This window comes from Talpa occidentalis, unplaced genomic scaffold, assembly GCF_014898055.3.
Source record: "Talpa occidentalis isolate TD23 unplaced genomic scaffold, MPIMG_talOcc4v2.1 talOcc4.14, whole genome shotgun sequence".
In the NCBI taxonomy this organism is placed as follows: Eukaryota; Metazoa; Chordata; class Mammalia; order Eulipotyphla; family Talpidae; genus Talpa; species Talpa occidentalis.
In genome coordinates, this window is record NW_023601433.1 from 31232943 (window position 1) to 31254965 (window position 22023).

Sequence of the window (22023 nt, forward strand, 5' to 3'; positions counted from 1 at the left end):
CTATTCTACTTTTGACTAACAAAAGGGAATCCAAATTACCAGCTGTACCCTTTATTTCTTGTAAGTCAAGCATTGTGAGCAAGAGTCACTTTTAAAAATCTTACACATTAGACCCAGAACAACCTGGTTAGAAGATAGTAACCATGAGAGAAAGTTTCTAAGGGCGTTTCAAAGAATCTGTTTGAGGACATGAGAAAAGCTTAAACATTCACCTCCGGAAAATTAAGTCTCTCTATATGATTTCAACTCACTGAAAAATAAGAAATGTCTTTCCATTCCCAAATGACTACATCTAGCTTAGTATATATGAAAAATTACTATTAAATTCAAAACTCCACAATCTGGGACACCTTATTGCTATTTGGTTCTATTTCAGTCCACATTAGTTAGGATTAGGAGCTCTTCTGAAATACTTGCAGAGAATATACATACACATACATATTTGGATACACAAAATACTTTTCATAGTCTGAAATACATTCTGTAATACTCCGTGATAATCACATACTGGCAGAGAAGCCTAAAGCCACTGCTCTTGGAGAAAGAGCATAAAGTGTAGAACAGTTTTATTCACATTTATTTGCTAGTAAAAATCACTGCATTCAGGTAAATATAAAGAAATGATTCCTTGCTTACTCTTAGAATGGTTTCACTACTACTACCATACAACATTATAATATGCCTAAAATTATGTAGGTTTTGCATAATGAAATTAACTTAAAATTCATAGAACATAAAGATATCATAGATGTTTATCTATCAAAAGTAGCAAAGATTTTTTTTTTTAATTATCTGTTGATGAGGTCACACTGAAATCCAAGCTTTCATACCCTCCTGCTTGCTGTGAATATTGGCACTAATTCCCAAAGGTTATTTGGCTGTATATTTTCAGTCACTGGAACACTACCAGAATCCACTAAGCCACAGGCACCACACAACAGTGTGCAAAATAGATAATCTTCTACCCTCTGAGAGCTCTCAGAGTCAAAACCCTAAAAGCCACCATCTTTTTTAGCCAAGTAGTTCAGTTCTCCAAAAGGAAGCAGTAAAAATGTACAGAAATACTTAGAAAGAAAAAGTTTCATTTACAACAATGAAAATGAAATATTCAACATCAAGAAGTAACTGAATAAATAATGATAAATCTCTATAACAGAACATTGAAGCATTATCACAATTGTGAAAAAAGCAATTTAGTAGTATATAGACAAAAATTAGATGATATGTAGTATAGGATTAGTATATATACTATAGTTTTTAGGATATAGTAATATAGTATAGGATTAGCCCTATTTAATATTAAATATATATATACACATTTGCTAAAAAGTAAAATATACACAAAATAGAGTTGTCTCTCTTATCCAAGTTCAATCAGGGGTGCATTCACGGTGGTTTGCTGTCGACTAGAGTTGTTTCTTAGTGATGGCTTATACATGATTTTAAGTTTTCCCTTATTGCACTTTTGTATCACCTTTAAAATTTTCTATAATGACTACTTAATATATAATTTAAAAAGTAATTTTAGAAGAAAAATGAAGAACTACTTTCTCTACCTTGTAGAAAAGAAACTCTACCTAATCTGCCAGTGATTTAACATTATAATTCTAATGTGATTTTAAAAATAAAATATTGTTCTCGCACTTTACCTCTCCCTTCAATAATTTCAACCATGTTATCATGTGCAATTATCATTGTGAATTAAATGAGTGGAGTGTGTGACAGAAAGTTATTAACAACCTACATATAAGAATGGTTCCATAAACATGAGTGCTTGGCAAAAGGCAGAGAAACTGAGCTATGTTAAAAGTTAACATTGGAAACCTTCAATCTCTCTCATCTCAGAGTAAATTGGTTGTTACACAATTGCCAAAACCCAGACACAGAAAACTTGAGCAGAGACTAAAGAAAAAAATTCTTTAAATATGTTTACTCTGGGCCTCCCTGGTGGCACAGTGGTTGAGCGCTGAGCTGCGAAGCTGCCCACAGCCTCTGTAGCGCCAGTTCGATCCCCGGCCATCTGCGAGGGTCCGACATGGCGTGCAGAACTCTCCTGCCACACCTGCTGCTCCCCTGAGCAGTGTATTTCATCAATCTGCCTGTTCTGTTTCCCGCTCTGGGTCTGGTGAATTCTCTCACTGCTTCTGACTGTACCCAGTGCTTGTATAAATAAATAAATAAATATTAAATAAAATAAAAAAAAATAAATAAATGTTTACTCTAACACTGACAGAATATCAGCAGAGTTGGAGGAAAATGTATTCAAAAGTTATTACTTTGGGCAAAAATTTTTATTAAGCACTTTTGAAGATATCCATTACTTTTGGGTCAGTATTCCCATTTCTAGTAATTCATCCTAAAGAAATACCTTTATAAAAGTGCACCTAACTTACATCCAAAAATATCAGTGCAATGATTGCTTTTGCTTTAGCTAAGTTTGTATTGTTACAAAAGAAATAAGGCTATGGTACCAGGCAAAATAATGCATATTTTTTTTAAGTTAAATAAAAGAAAAAAATCTCCTGCACTCATATTCTCATAAACCTACTATTTTTGACCTTTCTAAGCTATTTCATGTTCAAAGAATATATAATTATATACAAACACATGCAGAGTATCTTTGATAATTAAAAATAAGAATTTTTGTTACAACTTAACTTTTCCACTCAAAAAATATTATCATGGATATGTTCCCAGATCAGTATATTCTGATGGCCAATATCATTTAGCATCAAATATGTTCATTAAACATTTGAGTCTTTTCCAATCTTTTTCCATGACAAAATGTGAAATTAACTCCCCTTTATTTAAAAAAAAAAAATTAGACTGCTAGGTCAATGAATAAGTATGAAAAAAAATGAACTATATTAATTTATTTTTTTCTTTTCCATTTCCATACCGTAGACCCTGTGTTGCCAGAGGCATCCATTTACCCTCCTGAAGAATTAGGATTGTTACAGAATGAATTAAGAAAAAGATAGTGTCAGTATTCATCTTTCCACGACAAAAGTAAAATTATTAGAGGACAAAGGAATTGGAGTGTTACAGAAACAATGAAAAGAGAAAGATGAACTCAGTATTCAGATTTCTACATAGCATGTTTTTTGGAGAATACAGACAGCACTGTAAGGTGGGTGTCTGGACGTTCATGGAGGGATGGAGTGATGTTTCAGCCCTTTGGGGTCCTGTGAGGTCAAGGGCATACCCCAGGGCTCCTGCCGCACCACTGACAAGCCAGGTGGGCATGAGTGAAGTAGCCAGCAGTCAGGAACTGAGTCCGAGTTGTTTAAACCCACGTTGGCCAGTTGGCTTGGACAGAAATGACCCTGCATCTACTGGTTCTTCTGTCCTTCTATCCTCTTCGATCAATGACTTGGTCAAGTGATTCATTATCCCCAGGTCTTGGCTTTCCTTCCATAAAATGAGGCTACTAATACTCAGTGAGATTAGTTATGGAGAATTCCTAGCTCTGCTGGTGGAATTACAAGGGATCACAAAAATGGAGCAAGTACTGTCTATAGAAAGGCCAAGGAGTAGGGGTATAAAGGGATCCTCTTCCCAAATGTCCCCCAAAACCATTAAGAGGGTGTGAAGTACTGCATATTCCTGGCCTCCAGCCCAGGTCAATGTGGCCTTCAGATATTCTGGAGTGGAGGAGTATTCATGCCAGGGCAGAGACATGAGGACAGGTCTCCAGGCTCAGACACACTAAAGGCCCTCAATGACAAGGACACACACAGGCACACATGTGTGCACACATAAGCACACATATGGAATAAAATATACATATGTAACTTATTAATACTATTTCCAGCTTCTATATGTTAACTATTTTTTACTTATTTTGAGCTGATAGTAACTTGATCTTTATCATTGCTAAGTTTTTCTGTTTTTTCTTATAGGTTTCATTTTGTGAATATTTACACTACATTATTTTATCTGGTACACAGATTTTGTAACTGTTACATCTTCAATGATTTGCACTTTTTAATACTATGAAGTATCCTCTGTGTCACTCAAAGTTTTCTTTTTGCCTTAATTCTTCCTCACCTATTATTACAATCAGTGGTATAGGTGGGTCATATGGTATCTCCAGTTTTCATATTATAAGGAATCTCCACACCCTATTCCATAAAAGTTGTACCAGTTTACATTAATGTGGTCTATTTTCTTCATTGACTGTATGTGTCCATGGCTCTGTGTATGTGTGTGTGTGTGTGTAAACTTCTTGATGAAATACCTTGTCCTCTTTTTTACTGGACTAGGATTATGTGTGATGATGAAAATAGTGTTTTCCTCTTTCTCTCACTAACTTCCCTCTGTTCCACCACAATAGCTACTAGGTTTTATATTTTACTGTTTAACCTTTTATTGTTAAATATCTTATACTTCTATTTATTTATTTTTCAGTTTTAAGAAAATATTGACTATCTTTGTCATAGAAGATAACTAAAGATATCTTTCACTTTTCCTCTTTTGTCTTTTGCCTTTGTAAATATTTTTAAATGTTATATCTTACAAAATTGTCCAGTGTCATTCATTCTAATATGCTGTTCATATTTCTCTACTTCTTTGGGATTGATTTATTATTGGTAAATTACATCTTGCTAGGATGCCATTTTTCCTTTTCGTTTTCCAATTGTGTGTTATAATACAGCTGTATGTCACTTTAATAGGTACCATTGTGCTACTTGAAAAGGGATTCTACCATCAAGTAACTGATTTTCCTTCAGTAGGTTAAACTTTTTTTCTTTCTTATATTGAGGTGGTATCAACAAGTAGACCAGCAAAGTTCCACCCTCTGCTTAGTAAGACTGGAAGAAGTTCATAGGCACCAAGTTTGTTCACAATAAAATAAACTGTGCTTCCCAACTACAGAGACAAGGAGCAACTGCTCACTTGAGGTCCACCAGAGTACTCCATTTCAGAGCTCCCCTATGTTTCCAAACAAGAAATAAATGTACATCCTCTTTACTATTATCCATCGGAGTTTACCAGCTTTGTCTCTCCATTTTCATCATAGCCAATGAAGAACTACACTGGTTGCCGTTCCTGAGATTTAGGGGGACTGACAGAATCAGAGACATCTTGGCCATTCTCTGCACTCCAAAGCAAGACTTCTAAGAGATTAAGCATTTGAGATCTATATTCAACCTACTTGCTTTTCAGAGTTATTTCCTTTCTCACCCAAATTTACATTTACCTGCAACAAGGCTATAAATTTTTGTATCTCTGATACAAAAGCTAGCCATTAATTCAATACCATTCCTACCAGTAATTCAATACCATTCCAACCATTTTGTCCATTTTGTCCAAATCTTCATTAAATGAAGAACAGAAATATAAAATTATATAAAAATGAATAAAACATAGGCTTGTCATGTCAACTGAACAAGTAATTTTAAACTATTTCTAAGACCTTTGTTATTTTGTGTGCTTTTTAAAGATTTATTTATCCATGCATACAAGAGCTGGGGTACAGACCAGAGATGCGGGGGGTGAGAGGATTCACCAGAGAAAGTGGGGAACATAACAGGCAAATTGACTGAAGTAGAATGCTGAGGGGAGCAGTGGGCAAAACAGGAGAGGTCTGCCCCACCATGTAGGTCACTCCCTGGCTGGCCAGGAATTGAACTCGTGCCGCAGAGGCTGTGGATTGCTTCATAGTGTGGTGCTTAACCCCTTGCGCCACCAGGGAGGCCCACCTTTGTTATTTTGCTAAGGCATGATTGGGAATCCATTGCACTCTAGGGTTGGTAAGCTGGAAACTAGACTCCACTACTGAGTGAGCCTAGCTGTGCTAACCACTAACATTTCAACTTGACTTTGACATGCATTTATTTTTCCTACACAACTTACCTGGGTAGTGGTATTGTCACTAAAATTATTAAAGTTTCTTTAGAGATTTTATTCTTATAAATGATTAAGTAGGTGTAAGAAAAAAATGTCAAATTGGAGTAGATGTGTCATTGTGCCTTTGGAAAAGGACTGGTATACTTCACCATCATCACAATGTTTATGCTAACTGTGCACTGTCAAAGACTAGGAAAACAAAAGGAGCTGGATGGACATGTTATATGTAAATAACCGAAGATATATAACTAGGTAAAATACCTAGTCAAGTTCAGTGGTTTAGGAAGTGGGTTTCACTAGAGTGGAAAGGATGAAAGAGAAATTATTTCTTGCATTTGTAACATTAAAGGAAATATAGTGGGGATATACTTATAGGAAATCCAAAATTATGTTTTCAGTCTTACCTTGGAAGATCGAAAAGCAAATGCTGTTGATTTTACATCAGCTTTCTCTTTGTCCATGAGTAAAAGGTTTTTGTCTTCCAAGAGACTCAAGTATTTTCCTGTTGTGACATGGCGTAGTCGGAAAGGCTGGCCCCATCTTATGTGGCTTCCACTCCACCTAACAAAAACAGTTAAGACTTGATCCAATCACATCCAAAATCACAGAAGAAATAGCAATGGAAATGTATGTCAGACAATGAACAAAGTTGCCTCTCATATGTTCTTTTAGTTAACATCCCAAAACCCTTACATTATTGGAGATACTAATTTCACCAAAAAAAAAAAAAAACAAAACAAAGGTACTCAGAATGATTAAGTAATGCTTAAGTAATGCTTATTATTGCTCAGCCAGTGGTAATTAAAGTGAATTTAGCTATGACTTTATGTGTCATAGCATCCCCAATATATACTATTCCATGCAAAGATGACAAAGAACTTGTGTCCCAAACTAATATTTAATCATTAATCACAGATATAGAAATTCTAAATACTTTGTAATTTACTACTTACAAATTTTGATGAATTTGCACACACTTGAAAGACAGTGGTATTATATTCATTACTAAATATGATTAATTGCAACTCATATATATCAACTGAAGTATATATTTTCCTGGAAAACAAATTATCCCTATGCTTTCTATTTTAATATTGTGGAACAATGATAACATTAAAAAACATATGAATAAAACAGGAAAAATCAGAATCTAACAAGGTAAAGAGGAAGAGGAAAGAATAACATAAACAGAAAATACAAACCAAGATTGCAGAAAAATGATTAAAAAGCAAAGCTATAACCATTAAAACTTACTTTTAACAGTAGTGACTTTCATATAGTGTAGAAAGGAAAATATATTCATTTTTCACATTACTGTGTTAACTATAAGACACGTGTTTATGAGAACCTTGTACTCCCTCCAGTGCAGAGTGAAAACAAAGCTCTGAGTTGAAATATTTCCAGTTAATATGTATGGTCTTGTACAAAGAACAGCCTGCAATTGATACAAAGCATGCTGGAAATCAAATAATTCAAAACAACTAAAAATAAGTGAGTGAATAAGATTTAGCATGCATATAAAACCAAAATGTAAGAGTGATAGCAATGGTGATATTAGGCAAATTAGAATTCAAGACAAAAAACATAAAAGGCATACCAAAAGATATTTTATAAAGGGAAAAGATATCAATATATTCTAAAAAGAATATATGTCATGAAGCACCACATGTCAATGACAAACAGAAAATGAAACAAAAAAAAAAAGAATATCCCTTTTTATTTAAAGGTTATTTTTTCTGATTAGCATATAAATATAAACTTGAGAAAACTGGTATGTATAAACAAAATTAAGAAACTTCTGGATGTTACCACAGGGGAGGAGGAGGGAGAGGGATCAGAGGGAGGGAGGGAGGAGCATAGGAGACCGTGATGGTGCACGGGTGCATTGGTGAAGGAAACTCTATGGGGACCACACCTGAGGGGTGGGGGGAAGCAAATATTGTTTAAAAATGAAAAATAAGGTAATAAAATTAAAAAATTAATATAAAAAATAAAATTAGAATTGTAAAGTAAAAAAAGAAACTTCTGGATGTTGCTTAAATTCTTAAGCAAATTATGATGTGCATAAAGAAATGAGTCTACATCAAACTAAAAAGCTTCTACACAACAAAAGAAACTATCAGTTAAATAAAGAGACTCCGATTTGAATGGGAGAAAATATTTGCACATCATAGCTCTAACTAAGGGCTGATATCCAAGATATAGAAAGAACTCATGCAACTCAACTAAAAGAAAACAAATAATCCAATCAAAGAATGAACAGAAGAGCTAAATACACACTTCTCCAAAGAGAACAGGCAGATGACCAACAGGCATATGAAAACCTGCTCATCATCGCTTATCAGGAAAATACAAATCAAAACCATAGTTAGATACCATCTCACACCTGTGAGAATGGAACATATCAAAAAAACCAGAAACAGGTTTGGTGAGGATGTGCAGAAAAAGAACTCTTATACACTGTTGGTGGGAATGCAGACTTGTCTATTCCCTAAGGAAAACTGTATGGAAGTTTCTCAAACTAGTAAAAATAGATCTACCAAACGATCCAGCAATTCCATTCCTAAGTATCTACCAGAAGAATGCAAAAACACTAATTTGAAGGGATACAAGCACTCCTTATGTTCACTGCAGCCCTATTTAGAGTAGCCAAGAATGGAAACAACCTCAGTGCCCAAGTACAGAGGAATAGATTAGAAAATTGTCACACACACACACACACACACACAAAACTCAGCTATTAAAATAAAGGAGCAACTCTTGATTTCACTTTTAAGTGGAATCTACAGAAACAAAACAAATGGTCAGTCAAAACTAATCCAGTAACAAACCCTAGGAAATTGACTGGAATGGGGCTACAAGATATGGAGCAGGGAGAGGGGACAGACAAAGAAAGGGCTAAGGGCACCTTGGCAGTGGGTATAATGTGACATTCATCTAAGGAGGTGTGATCCTATACCTTTGAATCACACACAGTGTTGTAAAGCAATGTTACCACAATAAAAAAAGAGAAAAAAAAGATCTTCGACTATGATTTCCTAAGTATAAAGAAAAATGATACCTGCAAATTGCATATAATAACACATGCATACTAAATGCAATCATTTTACATTTACAAAAAAAGCCAAAGTAGTTCAAAGATTCCACAGACTCTGAAAAAAAAACTGTAAAATAATTACATTCATTATATATGAACCCCCTGCATTCAAACTGTAGACAAGAAGGCGGAATGGTATAAACCAAGGGTCACAGAGTAGAACAAAACCATCTCTATTTAGCATTTTAATTGTTAGAAAAGCTACCTGCTCTGACTTCTGTTATCAAGTTCCCCTCTGTGTCATCTGGATTCTGAGAGGCAATCAGCATAATTACAAATCCGGAGGTGGTCAGGTGCCCCCTTCATTCCACCCCACACCCACAACCCCACTTCTACCTCTGGCTCATCATCACACTAGTCCTTTCTATGTAGCAGTCACCAATATTCAAAGTTAAAACAAACTCCAAACTTTTAAACGTCACACTTAAAATAACAGTAGAAAAATAGACCCAAGACCATGTAAAAAAAAAAAATCTAGGACAATCCAGATTTGTGAAATTACAGTTCATTTATAATATCATTTACCATAAATATGAAGTCCTGTCAGATTTTCAGAAGCTCTTACCCTTCCTTTTTTCAAACTAAAAATTGAGACACATTTAGGACCTCATTTTCTGCAAATAAATTCATTTTTTTAAACACAATCACAAAAAGTAAGCATATCCATAAAACTGAAAACACATTTGGAATCTGTTTTATATACTCAACAAAACTCTCTATACTCTTTTGTTTTTACACTCATACATATGTCATTCCTCTAATCAGTCATTTTTATAATACATAGGTACAAGATATTACGTGTATATATTTATATTTTTTTTAAGATTTATTTATTTATTTATACAAGCACTGTGTACAGTCAGAAGCGTGGGAGGGTGAGAGAATTCACCAGAGCCAGAGCGGGGAGCAGAGCAGGCAGAAGGACCGAAGTACACTGCTGAGGGGAGCAGTGGGCAGCAGGAGAGGTCTGTGCACCATGTGGAACCCTCCTCTGGTGGCCGGAGAGCAGCCGGGGATTGAACCAGCGCTGCAGAGGCTGCAGTCAGCTTCACAACCCAGCGCTCAACCACTGAGCCACCGGGGAGGCCCAAGTGTATATATTTAAAGCCCCTTCGCCTAAATCCTCTGAATAATTTATGAAGCACATAAAAGCTACAAGTTTCCTTTGCTCGACAAGTCTCTTTCTTTTATTCCCATCTCACATGTGGATTTAATCAACTACATATGTATATAGAAGAAATTTAATAGCACTTAATTGATAATTAAGGGTGCTAATACAAAACTTTTTAAAGTCACTGATTTAAAAAGGAAATATAAAAAAAATTGAATTTGCATTCATACTGGGTTGCACAGGAGCATGAGAGAGTAAGCAGGAAAAGTCTTTCAATCATAAAAATATATGATTGGGATAAAATTCCATCATGGGAGAGTAATGGAAATATGATTTCAATGACAGAGGAATAATATGCAAATTTTACCGCTAAGGAAGACTATGCTCAGGTATTTTTAGGCAAATAAAAGTGGGTATTAAATCACAGCAATGCTGAAATCAATTGGATACTTCAAGGAGTGGTGTATACTGCACTGGAGATTACATTCTTTGCATCTAATTAAACTGATAATGAGAAACTTTCTATGTTAAACCTTAGAATGTTTAAGGACGTACAAAGATTTTCAAAATGACTGTGTGGGATATATAAGCAAAAACCACTAATGACCACAAACTATTTTAATCACTGTTAGGTAAGGATGAATCTCAAAATACTACATCTACAAATATAGCTATTAATTCTCCCACTCCCATCCATGGAGATTATAATCCTCAATCAATTTCTTTAAAGGGCCTCCCCTGATGGCGCAGCTGTTGAGCGCTGGCCTGTGAAGCTGCCCACAGCCTCTGCAGCGCCGGTTTGATCCCCAGCTGCTGGCGGGGGTCCCACATGGTGCGACAGACCTCTCCTGCCATGCCTGCTGCTCCCCTCAGCAGTGTATTTCATCAGTCTGCCTGTTCTGTTCCCCGCTCTGGCTCTGGTGAATTCTCTCACCCTCCCTCGCTTTTGACTGCACCCAGTGCTTGCATAAATAAATAAATAAATAAACAAACAAACAAATAAATAAATAATTTTTTTAAAGCACAATAAAATGGGGAAAATATATTAAAAACCTAATGATTTTTAGGAAAAGAACTAAATCTCCTAGTCTTTAAAAATATAAATATAATTTATTACCATAATGAATGCACCGTGACTTTTCTTACTTAGTCATCAAGCTATTTATAAGTAAAGATAGTGACAGCCAGTAATGACTACTCTTGTTCATGTTCAAGTTTTCTGTGTTTTACATGTACCTTTAGAAGGTTAAATCCAGAGTCTTTCAGACCTGAAATGTGTGACAGGCTTGCAAACAATTTGTCCTGACTCCAAACCTTACATCACTCTGTCCTGGCAGCACACTCTGCCAGCAGATGCACAAACTGGGATAAGATAATATTACAAACAAATGAGGCGAAAGACAAAAGCAGATTGCATGAAATTATTGCCTATACCTGGTTTGCAAGCTGGTGTACCTAGCTAATGAAAGAAAAATAAAGGCAGGCAGAAAGGGAAAGAAGAAATTCTTCACCACTTTCTGTGTTTTATCTGATTATCATAGTTGTTGGCATAACCTTTTTCTACAGAAGCACAATTTAAGTGCACTAGAAGAGTTTTGCACATTAGAGGCATGAGCTGTATTAAGAGGTCTACTTACGCAACTCTTAGAGTCTCCAGTCTCCACAGAGAACGTGCATGAACAGACACAGCACCACCTTCATAGTGAACAGTTCTGTCAAAGATAAAAAGTCCAATTTTAACATGTATCATTCTTTTTTCAAGTCCATTAAAATAGAAAAGATGTGGAAAGCCTTTGGATAAATAGTCACACTTTTGATAGTAGACAATATTGTTGGTAATAAAATATCAAGAATATTGATGAGTGATCAAAATAAGTCTACCTTGAATAAACATTCGATTGAAACATATTCGATCACCATTTCCTCCCTGTACTCTCATTCCTTTCCTCTCCCCTTACTCCCTGATTCCTCCACTCCTGAATACATCCACTAACTCACTTAACTTAGGTGCATGAAAGTACTCAGCTATGAGTTTAGGTATAATTTGTTATTATTTTTATACTTGTATAAATTTATTTGTAGTTCAAAATTGGGTTTTGAAATATCATTAAATATTATTAAATATAAATTTAAATATTATTAAACATTAATTTATAGGCAAGAACATTAATTTTATGTTTTAAAATAACAATCTTCAAAATTCAAGGGAACTCAGGGGAAAGATAATAGAGAGCTACCACCGTGTAGTTCTCTATTCAATGACGATTATATTTACAATGAGCCAACACAATGAATGCCACAGCTACTGAGAAAAAAGAAAATGTGTCAAAAATAACTGGCATCAATATTAATTATAGCAAATTTTTTAAATGTAACTTCTATTCTACCTAATAAATCAGAAAAACTCAAACACTGAAATTTACTGAATAGGAATTTGTAAACTACACATACCTAATAACCTTTTCAGTAGTACTTTGAAAAGCTTTCAGGTTTTCAGATAAGTTATATTTACATATTATCCACCAAGGTAATACACTTCATTAAGGAACTCACATTTCAGGTTGATCACATAAAACAGTCTAAAGAGGCCCTTTAATGTCATTACAAATTCTTCTATTATGTCATCCATTCCACTTCTCCTAAGTATTATAATATTTTCTAATGAAATATAAGTAGCTAGATATTTGGGGCAATAAAATACAAATTGTTTTAACTCAGTTGTAGGACCACTTATTTCTCAGTAACACGCAGGCATTTTGACAGCTAGAATAACTCATCCTTAGAATTTGAGGCCCAGGAAAAAAAAAAAAAAGCAAGCATCATGATAATAATAAAGTAAATCCTTCCAAACTCTTCACAATCTGACAGTTTGGAATATATTGGCATGTATTTATAAGTTTAGAGGCTACACTGTTCCAATTAGTGAACTTTAACACAGAATCATAATAAAAGATTTAACAAAAGATTTAACACTCTCTATTAACACTAAGGAGAGAACCCTCTACCCTGCAAGGAAACTTGGGTTGTCAAAAAGTCATGATGCATTTTTGCATAGAAAACAAAAAAATACGTCATGATTTTCCTGACAGTCCACCTTCCCTTCATTGTGAGTGCTGCTAACAAAACCTGCACTCGGTGGCGTTACAGGTACATTTCGGCAAGGTATAGGAATGTTGGTAAGTCACTTTCACATTTGATTATTATTAACAGTCTGAAAGGGTCACTTTTTTTTGTTATAAATTTTATTTTTATATTCCCCATACAATTGCGACCCCCTTATTTTGACCCCAATCCCTCCTCTCCACACCCCCTACCCCCCACAGAGTGTCTCTGGTTCATAGTTGTTTGTTGATTTTGATTTTTACTTTCTTATAGTTATTCTTTTTCCTGGCCCCTTATTTAAGTTGAAAGGGTCACTTTCTTGCAGGACTTGTGCAAACTTATACTTGACTTGTCTTGCCTGATTTCTTCATATGTAAAATGAAGTTAATTTTCACTGTGCTACTATAAAGAAATAATGTATGACTTGACCTATGAAGGCCACTTGGAAGAAACCCCTCACTGCAAATGTTAGCTGTGCAGGCTTGGAGGGTGACGATGATGGTGTTATGTTCAATCTTTGCATATGGTGAGTTAAGGAAGCAATAGAATTTGCTTCAAATAAACTGACAATAATATCATATATTCATTTACACTCAAATGTATAAGCCCTAAATTATAAAGTTGCCTAGAACAATGAAGACAAAATTAACTCATAACTCAGATCACCTCCTTGCTAGTCTTTTATTAAGCTACCTGCTAGCATTCCATTTTAACCATGATCTATACATTTCCTTTGTTTCTAATGCATTTATGTATCAAATAATGTAATTATTTTTTACATATTTGCAGTCCTAAAATGCACACACAAGTCAATTTGACATTTTTGGCATCTGCTACAAAACACTTGAGGGTATAAAGACACTACAGAAAACTCAAGCTCTGTAAAGAATGTATATATAGTATAGATTGAATGTATACTAAATATATACATTCTATATATACATAGAATGTATATATAGAGTATAGAAAGATACTTCTTTGCTAATCATCTTCTCCTTCATGCAGAATCACTTCTGAAGTGACCTGCTTTATCACCATTCCTTTAGCTGTCAGCATAGGACTACCACATCACTCCCAGACTGTTGCGGTTGACAGTCATCTTAAGACTTATATTGCAAAAATGATCTAGAATAGAGCCTGGAAAACTGCTCCATGAAGGGCTAGACAGTAAATATTTTCAGTTGTGTGGGCCATATGGTTTCTATTACACCACTAAACTCTGCTATTATAATATGAAAGCACTTCTAGACTGTGTAAAAAAAATGCATGTCTATGTTCTCACAAAACTTTACTTAGAAAAGCAAACACTGGATTTGACCCCATGACATAGTTGCTGATGCCAGTCAAAAATATTCTGTAACTGTCATCTTGGAAAGTCAGATGATGACTCTTATAATGAGAGCCAAAGTTTAGGATCTGTCATGACAGCATTAGTCAGGAATCTTCAGAGAAACAGAACCAATAGAATATATATAAATCATCATGATATATAATATATATCATATGCATAAGTATAAATTTATGTAACTATACAATGTGTTTATGTACATTCTGTAATGTGTGTATATGATTATAGAGAGCTTATTATAAGGAGTAGGCTCATGCTATTATGGAGACCAACATGTCCAAAGATCCAGAGTTGGCAAATAGGAGTTTCAGGAGAATTGGTAGTGTAAATTCCAATCCAAGTCTCCAAGTCCAAAGGCAAGAGAAAGAAAGAAGTCATATTGTAGTTCCAGTCCAAAATGACAGGAGAACCAGGAAGATCTTTTTCAGTTTCAGTCCAAAGACAAGAAAAACCTGATGTATCCACTGAAGGCAGTGAGGAAGGCAGAGGAGTTCCCTGTAATTCTTGGAAGATTTTGCCCTTTTTGTTTTATTAGGAACATTAACTGATTAGATGACCCCTACTCACATCAATCTACTTTACTCAGTCCATTTAAGTAAAAGTTATCCAAAAACACCTTTAAAGAAACATCCAGTATTATATTTAATCAAATATCTAGGCACTGAGTAGTCCAGTCAAGTGGACACATAAAACTAATCATCACAGTAATTAATTGAGAGGAAATTCAACATAATTATATTGAATCACATTTCTTAATTTGGGACTAAGATCCACATTTTATTTTTTTTATTTTTATATTCCCTATACAATTGTACCCACCTTATTTGACCCCCAAACCCTCCTTTCCCTGCCCCCCCATAGTGTGTCTCTGGTTTATAGTTGTTCGTTGATTTTCATTTTTTTTTCTTTATAGTTATTCTTTTTCCTGGTCCCTTATTTAGTTTTTCTAGATTCCTGCTGTGATTGAGACCATCTGGTACTTTTCTTTTTCTTTCTGGCTTATTTCGCTGAGCATAATCCCTTCCAGCTCCATCCATGTTGCTGAAAATTGCATGAGTTTATTTTTTTGATTGCTGAGTAATATTCCATTGTGTATATGTACCACATCTTCTTGATCCAGTCATAAGACCCACATTTTAAGTGATTATTTCCTCCCAAATGTAATGATAAATAAATTCAGAATATTTCTAAGTACTTGCTCACCCCAAAAATATTCAGTTTAACCAGTGAAGTGTGAGCAACAGAAATTGCCTTATAATGAACTATAAAAAGAATAATTAGGACATTTTCAATCTGCTTTTATTTCTTCAACATAAAAAAATTCTAATGAAGTTTGTATATTATTTAGAAACTTAATAGCTTACATAGTCAATTTACTGCAGTAGCAGAGACACCACTTTTTTTTCTTCAAGTGACCTTCATTATTTCTTTTTTTTGAAACATTTACCATGCAACTTTAAAGCAATGGAGATAAGGAATATCACTATTTTTGAACTCATTCTGGTTTCGTTTTTGTCCAGTGAGCACTAATGTGTATAACAAATGCTAAGCTCTAAAAACTAGAAGAATTAATAAAAGGTAATTTGATCAGTTACAACAAATTTTGATAAAGAATAAATTCTACAAGTTTAAAAACAGGGTAGAATATTTTCCCAGCCTTTAAAGCTTGTCTTGCCAATTCAAATGCCTATGGCATGTTTATATAGAATTCATTAGGGACACATACAAAAAAAAGCTGTATCACTTATTTTAGCTACCGCAATGCAGGAAAGTAAAATCATAAAAAAATTCTTCATTTTCCAAATGTAATGCTCCATGAAAACATTTTAGACCACAGAATTCAATTCTTCTTTGCAAAATGTTTCTTCAATCTTAACAAAATAGATTATAAGGTCATATTGGTAATCAATAGAACTACTACCATATTTTTAATCTTAAACAAGTACAGGTTAAATGTTAAGTATATAGTCAAAATGATTACTTTTCTCCTTTTGGACCCATAGGTTATTAATTTAAAATACCATTTAATATTCATGAAACCTATAATAGCTGCAAGCTAAGGAAGAAAAATCATATATATGATCACATGAATAAATGCCAAAAGCATTTGACAATATCTATACATGATAAGAATTCTCAGTAAATTAGGAATAAAGGGAAATGTTTCCATCTTGATAATAATTACTTATAAAAAAACTACAGTTAACTTTACATTTCATGGTGAGAAAGCATTTTCAGATGGTTTCCTCTGAAAATGGGGAACAAGGCAAAATGTTCACTCTTATCACTCCTCTTCAATGTTTTACTTTTTATCTTAGCTAAGACAATAAGAGAAGGAAATAAAAGATATAGAGATTGAGAAAATAGAAATAAAATTGTCTTTATTCTCATATGCCATGTAAAAAATCTTGTCTATATAAAAATTCCCAAAGAATCAACAACCAAGAACTCCTGGAACTATGAGGCAATTATGGGAAGATTACAGGATACAAGAATAATATACAAAGACAGTGTTTTCCTATATACCAATAAGAATTCAAATTCCTGTTGTTTATTACTAGTAAGGAATTTGAAATTAAGGGCAATACCATTTATCTTACCACCATAAGAAATCAAAGAAATATTTAGATGTACATCTAAAAAATATCTAACATTCCATATGAGGAAAAGTACAAAACGAAAGAAATCAAAGATCTAAATAATGGAGAGGTATCCCACATATATGAACAGAAATACTTTATTCAGTCAAGATGTCAATTCTTCCCAACTTGACACATGAATACAGCTCTATTCCAGTCATATTCCAGGAAGATAATCAGTTTTTAAAAACTGAATCTGAAGTTTATACAAAAGGAAAAGACTCAGTATTAAAGAAGAACAAAGTTGGAGGGCTGACACTATTTGAATTCAAGACATACTACAGAAAAAGCAGTTGAGAACATGGCTGCGATGAGACGCTGCGAGTAAGATCTCCCATTAAAAAAAGTTAATAGGGAGGAAAAGCGGCAGGTCCCAGTGAGAACTGGGACACGGAAGATAAACGGATGACTTCAGCAAACTGCCCGAAGAAGAAAGTTGCCAAAAAAGAGGACTAGAATGGAGGAAAGCACAGAACCCTGCTCCCCTCCCCCACCCACAGAGTCAGCACTCTCCCACCAGCAGAGAGGAGGAAAACAACAAACTAAAAGGACCAACAAGAACAAACTACGCAGCAAGCGGGACTGTGAGTGGAAAGGAACTATTTCAGCCACCACACCCCGTGAACGGGAGCTGTGGAGAACCCTGCAGGATTCGGGGCGGCGGTGAGCGAACGGCTCCCGGCGCCATTAGAGAAGAACAAAGAGACTCTGGAGACGCTCACACAGCCCCGGGCCAGCCGGTAAGCTTGAGCGGAAAAGCGATGCACTTGGCGCGCTTGAAAAGCAAACGCGGATCGGGATCGCAGCTGCCCAGGTCCCCGCGCCTGCGACCTAGGCTTGCGGGGAGACGCGCAGAGGCCCTCACTGGGGTGAAAGTCCCTCCCTGAGTAAGCAGGAACCAGGCGCCCAGGCATGGGAGCTGGGTGCAAAAGGCGCCATTCCCGCGCCACTGAACTGGGCTACAGCCCGCGTCCTGGACCTGAGGGCTTTGGAACTGAGACCCGGGGCATGAAATTCGGGGCGTGGGTTCTCCACGACAGTGGGGCACAAGGCAGACACAGCACCCCAAAGCCATTGAGGTTTACCCTACCATTCCCGCTCTGTTCCCTATCCCACGGGGTGGGGGGAGGCGAAAAACAGCCCCCCCAAGGACAATAGGAGAGATCTCTGGCGCCACCTAGCGACCAGGAAAAAAAAGTCACTAACACCCCATAGAACAGGGAAATTTCTCAAGACTGCTTGAAAAGGGCAGAAGGCTTCCGGAGGAGACAGTGGCCAGCTGGGAAGTTAGCCCACGCCAGGCCGCTTCCAACCAGCAGTCTGAGCCCACAGAGGGAACAGGCACCCACGGCCGGGGCAGACCGGGTGCGCAGAAGAGTGTGCCTGAGACCGGAAGTGCAGGGACTGAGTCCCGCGTCGCCATTTTAGAACAGGGACATTTCTTCAGTAAAGACTGCCTGAAACCAGCAGAAAGCTCCCTCAGAAGCCAGAGATGGCTCCTGGAGGAGCCAGAGGGGAGCGGAGAAGCTCACCCAAGATGCCGGCCAGTCCGAGCAACACAGTGTCCCAATGCATACGACAAATTAGAAAACAGACAGTAGGGAGTAGAAGAACCACATGCAACCTAACAACTCCTCAGGAAAAAAAGCACACCACAAAAAGAAAACCACCCTCCAGATTACAACGACAGCAACTTGGAAGAACTTCTGAGACTTCCAGAAAGAGAATTTAAAATTGCTGTGATTAAAAAACTGACAGAAGTCATAAAGGAAAACAATGATATGAGAAAAATAATCAACGATTAGAAGAATGAAATTGAGTCCGTAAAGAGGGAAGCAAAAGAAACACAGGAGATCAATGAATTAATGGAGGAACTAAAGAACTCTGGGAAAAGCAATGAAAGCAGAATAGATGAAATGGAAGAACGAATAAGTACTCTTGAAGACACAGAAATAAAAAGAACCAAAACAGAAAAGGAAAGAGAAGTACAAAGGAAAAAGAACGAAGAAAGACTTCGGGAACTATCTGACTCCATGAGGAAAGGAAATATAAGAGTTATAGGAATTCCAGAAGGAGAGGAGAGAGATGTAGGAACAGAGAAAATATTCTAGGAGATAATTGAAGAGAACTTCCCAAATGTGAAGAAGGAGCTGAAATTTGATATACAAGAAGCAAGAAGAATATCAAACTTCCACGACGAAAGGAAAAATACAGCAAGACACATAATAGTAAAGCTCCCAAGAATCCAGGACAAGGAAAAAATAATGAAGCTGGCAAGAGGGAAGAAACAGTTAACATTCAAAGGAAAACCAATCAGGCTGACATCAGACTTGTCTGAAGAAACACTACGGGCAAGGAGAGAGTGGAGGGACATAGTCAACAGACTCCAAGAAAACAGATGCCAACCAAGAATACTCTATCCCACAAAGCTCTCCTTCCTCTATGAAGAAAGAATAAGGACCTTCCCAGACAAACAGAAACTCTGGAATTTCATTAAGACTAAACCCCCACTCCAAAAAATACTACAAGGAATCCTAATGCCAGAACCTCAGATGCAGGAATAGCAACGAAAGAAGGCCAAAAAAAAAAAAAAACTTATTAAAAGAATAAATAAATAAAATCAAAGGAAAGACAAACACAATGGCAAATACAGATGCTAACATATCAGTACTAACTCTAAATGTAAATGGACTAAACTCTTCAATAAAAAGACACAGAGTTGCAGCCTGGATTAAGAAAAAAAACCCAACCTTTTGCTGTATCCAGGAAACACATTTAGCTACAAAAGATAAAAATAGGCTCAAAGTTAAAGGATGGAAAACAATACTACAGGCAAATGGACCAAAAAAGAAAGCAGGAACAGCTATACTATATCAGATAAAACAGACTTCAAACTCAAAAAAATAAAAAGAGACCACAATGGTCATTACATTATGATCAAGGGGACAATACTTCAAGAAGAAATAACACTCATTAACATATACTCACCAAACGAAGGAGCACCAAAATATATCAGACAACTGTTGAACTCTCTGAAAACAGACATCAGAGAAAACACATACGTAGTGGGAGACTTCAACACACCACGATCAACAATGGATAGATCAACAAGACAAAAAATAAGTAAAGAAACTAAAGCTCTAAATAAGGACCTAGAGCATTTGGGCTTAACAGACATCTATAGAACACTAAACCCCCAAAAAACAGAGTACACATTTTTCTCAAGTGCACACAGATCATTCTCCAGGATCGATCACATACTGGGGCACAAGACAAACATCAACAGATACACAAAGTTTGAAATCATACCAACCATCTTTTCTGACCACGAAGGCATCAAACTAGAAATAAACCATAAAAAGAAGGCAAGGAACTTTCCTACCTCATGGAGATTAAAAACCACACTACTGGAAGACCACTGGACTAATGAGGAGATCAAAGAAGAAATTAAAAAATTCTTTGAATTGAATGACAAGGAGGACACCAATATCCTAATTGTATGGGATGCAGCAAAAGCAGTAATAAGAGGAAAATATATAGCAATAGAAGCTCACATCAAGAAACAAGAAAGAACTCAAAGAAACAACCTAATCTCGAAGCTCAAAGATCTAGAAAAAGAACAACAAAAAAACCCCAAAACCAGTAGAAGAAAAGAAATAATAAAAACCAAAGCAGAATAAATGAAATTGAAACTAAAAATACAATCCAAAAGATCAATGAAATCAAGAGCTGGTTCTTTGAAAAAATCAATAAAATAGACAAACCTCTAGCCAGGCTCACAAAGGAAAAAAAGGGAGAAAGCACAAATAAACAGGATCACAAATGAAAGAGGAGAAATCACAACGGACACAGCAGAAATCAAAAGAATAATCAGTAACTACTATGAACAGTTATATGGAAACAAGTTCAACAATCTAGAGGAGATGGACAAATTCCTACAACTCTACAATCACCCAAAGCTAGATAAAGAAGAAATAGAACACCTAAACAGACCAATTACAAGCAGCGAAATTGAAATGGTAATCCAAAACCTCCCCAAAAACAAAAGCCCAGGACCTGATGGATTTACAAATGAATTCTACCAAACATTCAGAGACGAATTAGTGCCTATCCTTCACAAACTCTTCCAAAAAATTGAGAAGGAAGGGACAATACCAAACACGTTCTATGAAGCCAACATTACACTAATACCAAAACCGAACAAGGACAACACAAAAAAGGAACACTACAGGCCAATCTCCCTAATGAACACTGATGCAAAAATCCTCAATAAAATTTTAGCTATCAGAATCCAACAATATATCCATAAGATAATTCACCACGACCAAGTTGGATTCATTCCAGGGACACAAGGATGGTTTAACATCCGAAAATCAATCAACGTTATCCAACACATCAACAAAAAGAAATATAAAAACCATATGATAATATCAATAGATGCTGAGAAAGCTTTCGACAAAGTGCAACACCCATTCATGATAAAAGCCCTTGAAATTCTTGGGATACAAGGAACATACCTCAACATCATAAAGGCCATCTATGACAAGCCAACAGCCAGTATCATTCTCAATGGTGAAAAGCTGAAAGCAATTCTATTAAGATCTGGAACAAGACAAGGATGCCCACTCTCACCACTGCTTTTCAATATAATACTGGAAGTCCTAGCCAGAGCAATAAGACAAGAGGAAGACATCCAAGGAATCCAAATAGGAAAAGAAGAAATCAAACTATCACTATTTGCAGATGATATGATAATATATGTAGAGAACCCCAAAAACTCCACAGAAAAACTAATTCAACTAATCAATCAGTTCAGTAAAGTGGCAGGATACAAAATCAACACGCAAAAGTCAGTAGCCTTCCTATACACAAA

At 35.8% G+C, this 22023-nt stretch overlaps 1 protein-coding gene across 1 annotated transcript in view; it reads right to left on the minus strand.

The window, feature by feature from the left end:
* RYR2 (ryanodine receptor 2) overlaps nt 1-22023 on the minus strand; it is a 697569-nt gene that overhangs the window by 365028 nt on the left and 310518 nt on the right. The window contains exons 10-11 of the mRNA XM_054694896.1: nt 11699-11773; nt 6258-6414 (exon numbers count right to left, since the gene is read on the minus strand). Coding sequence (XP_054550871.1) covers nt 6258-6414; nt 11699-11773 — 232 coding nt within the window. The remainder of the gene's footprint in view (nt 1-6257; nt 6415-11698; nt 11774-22023) is intronic.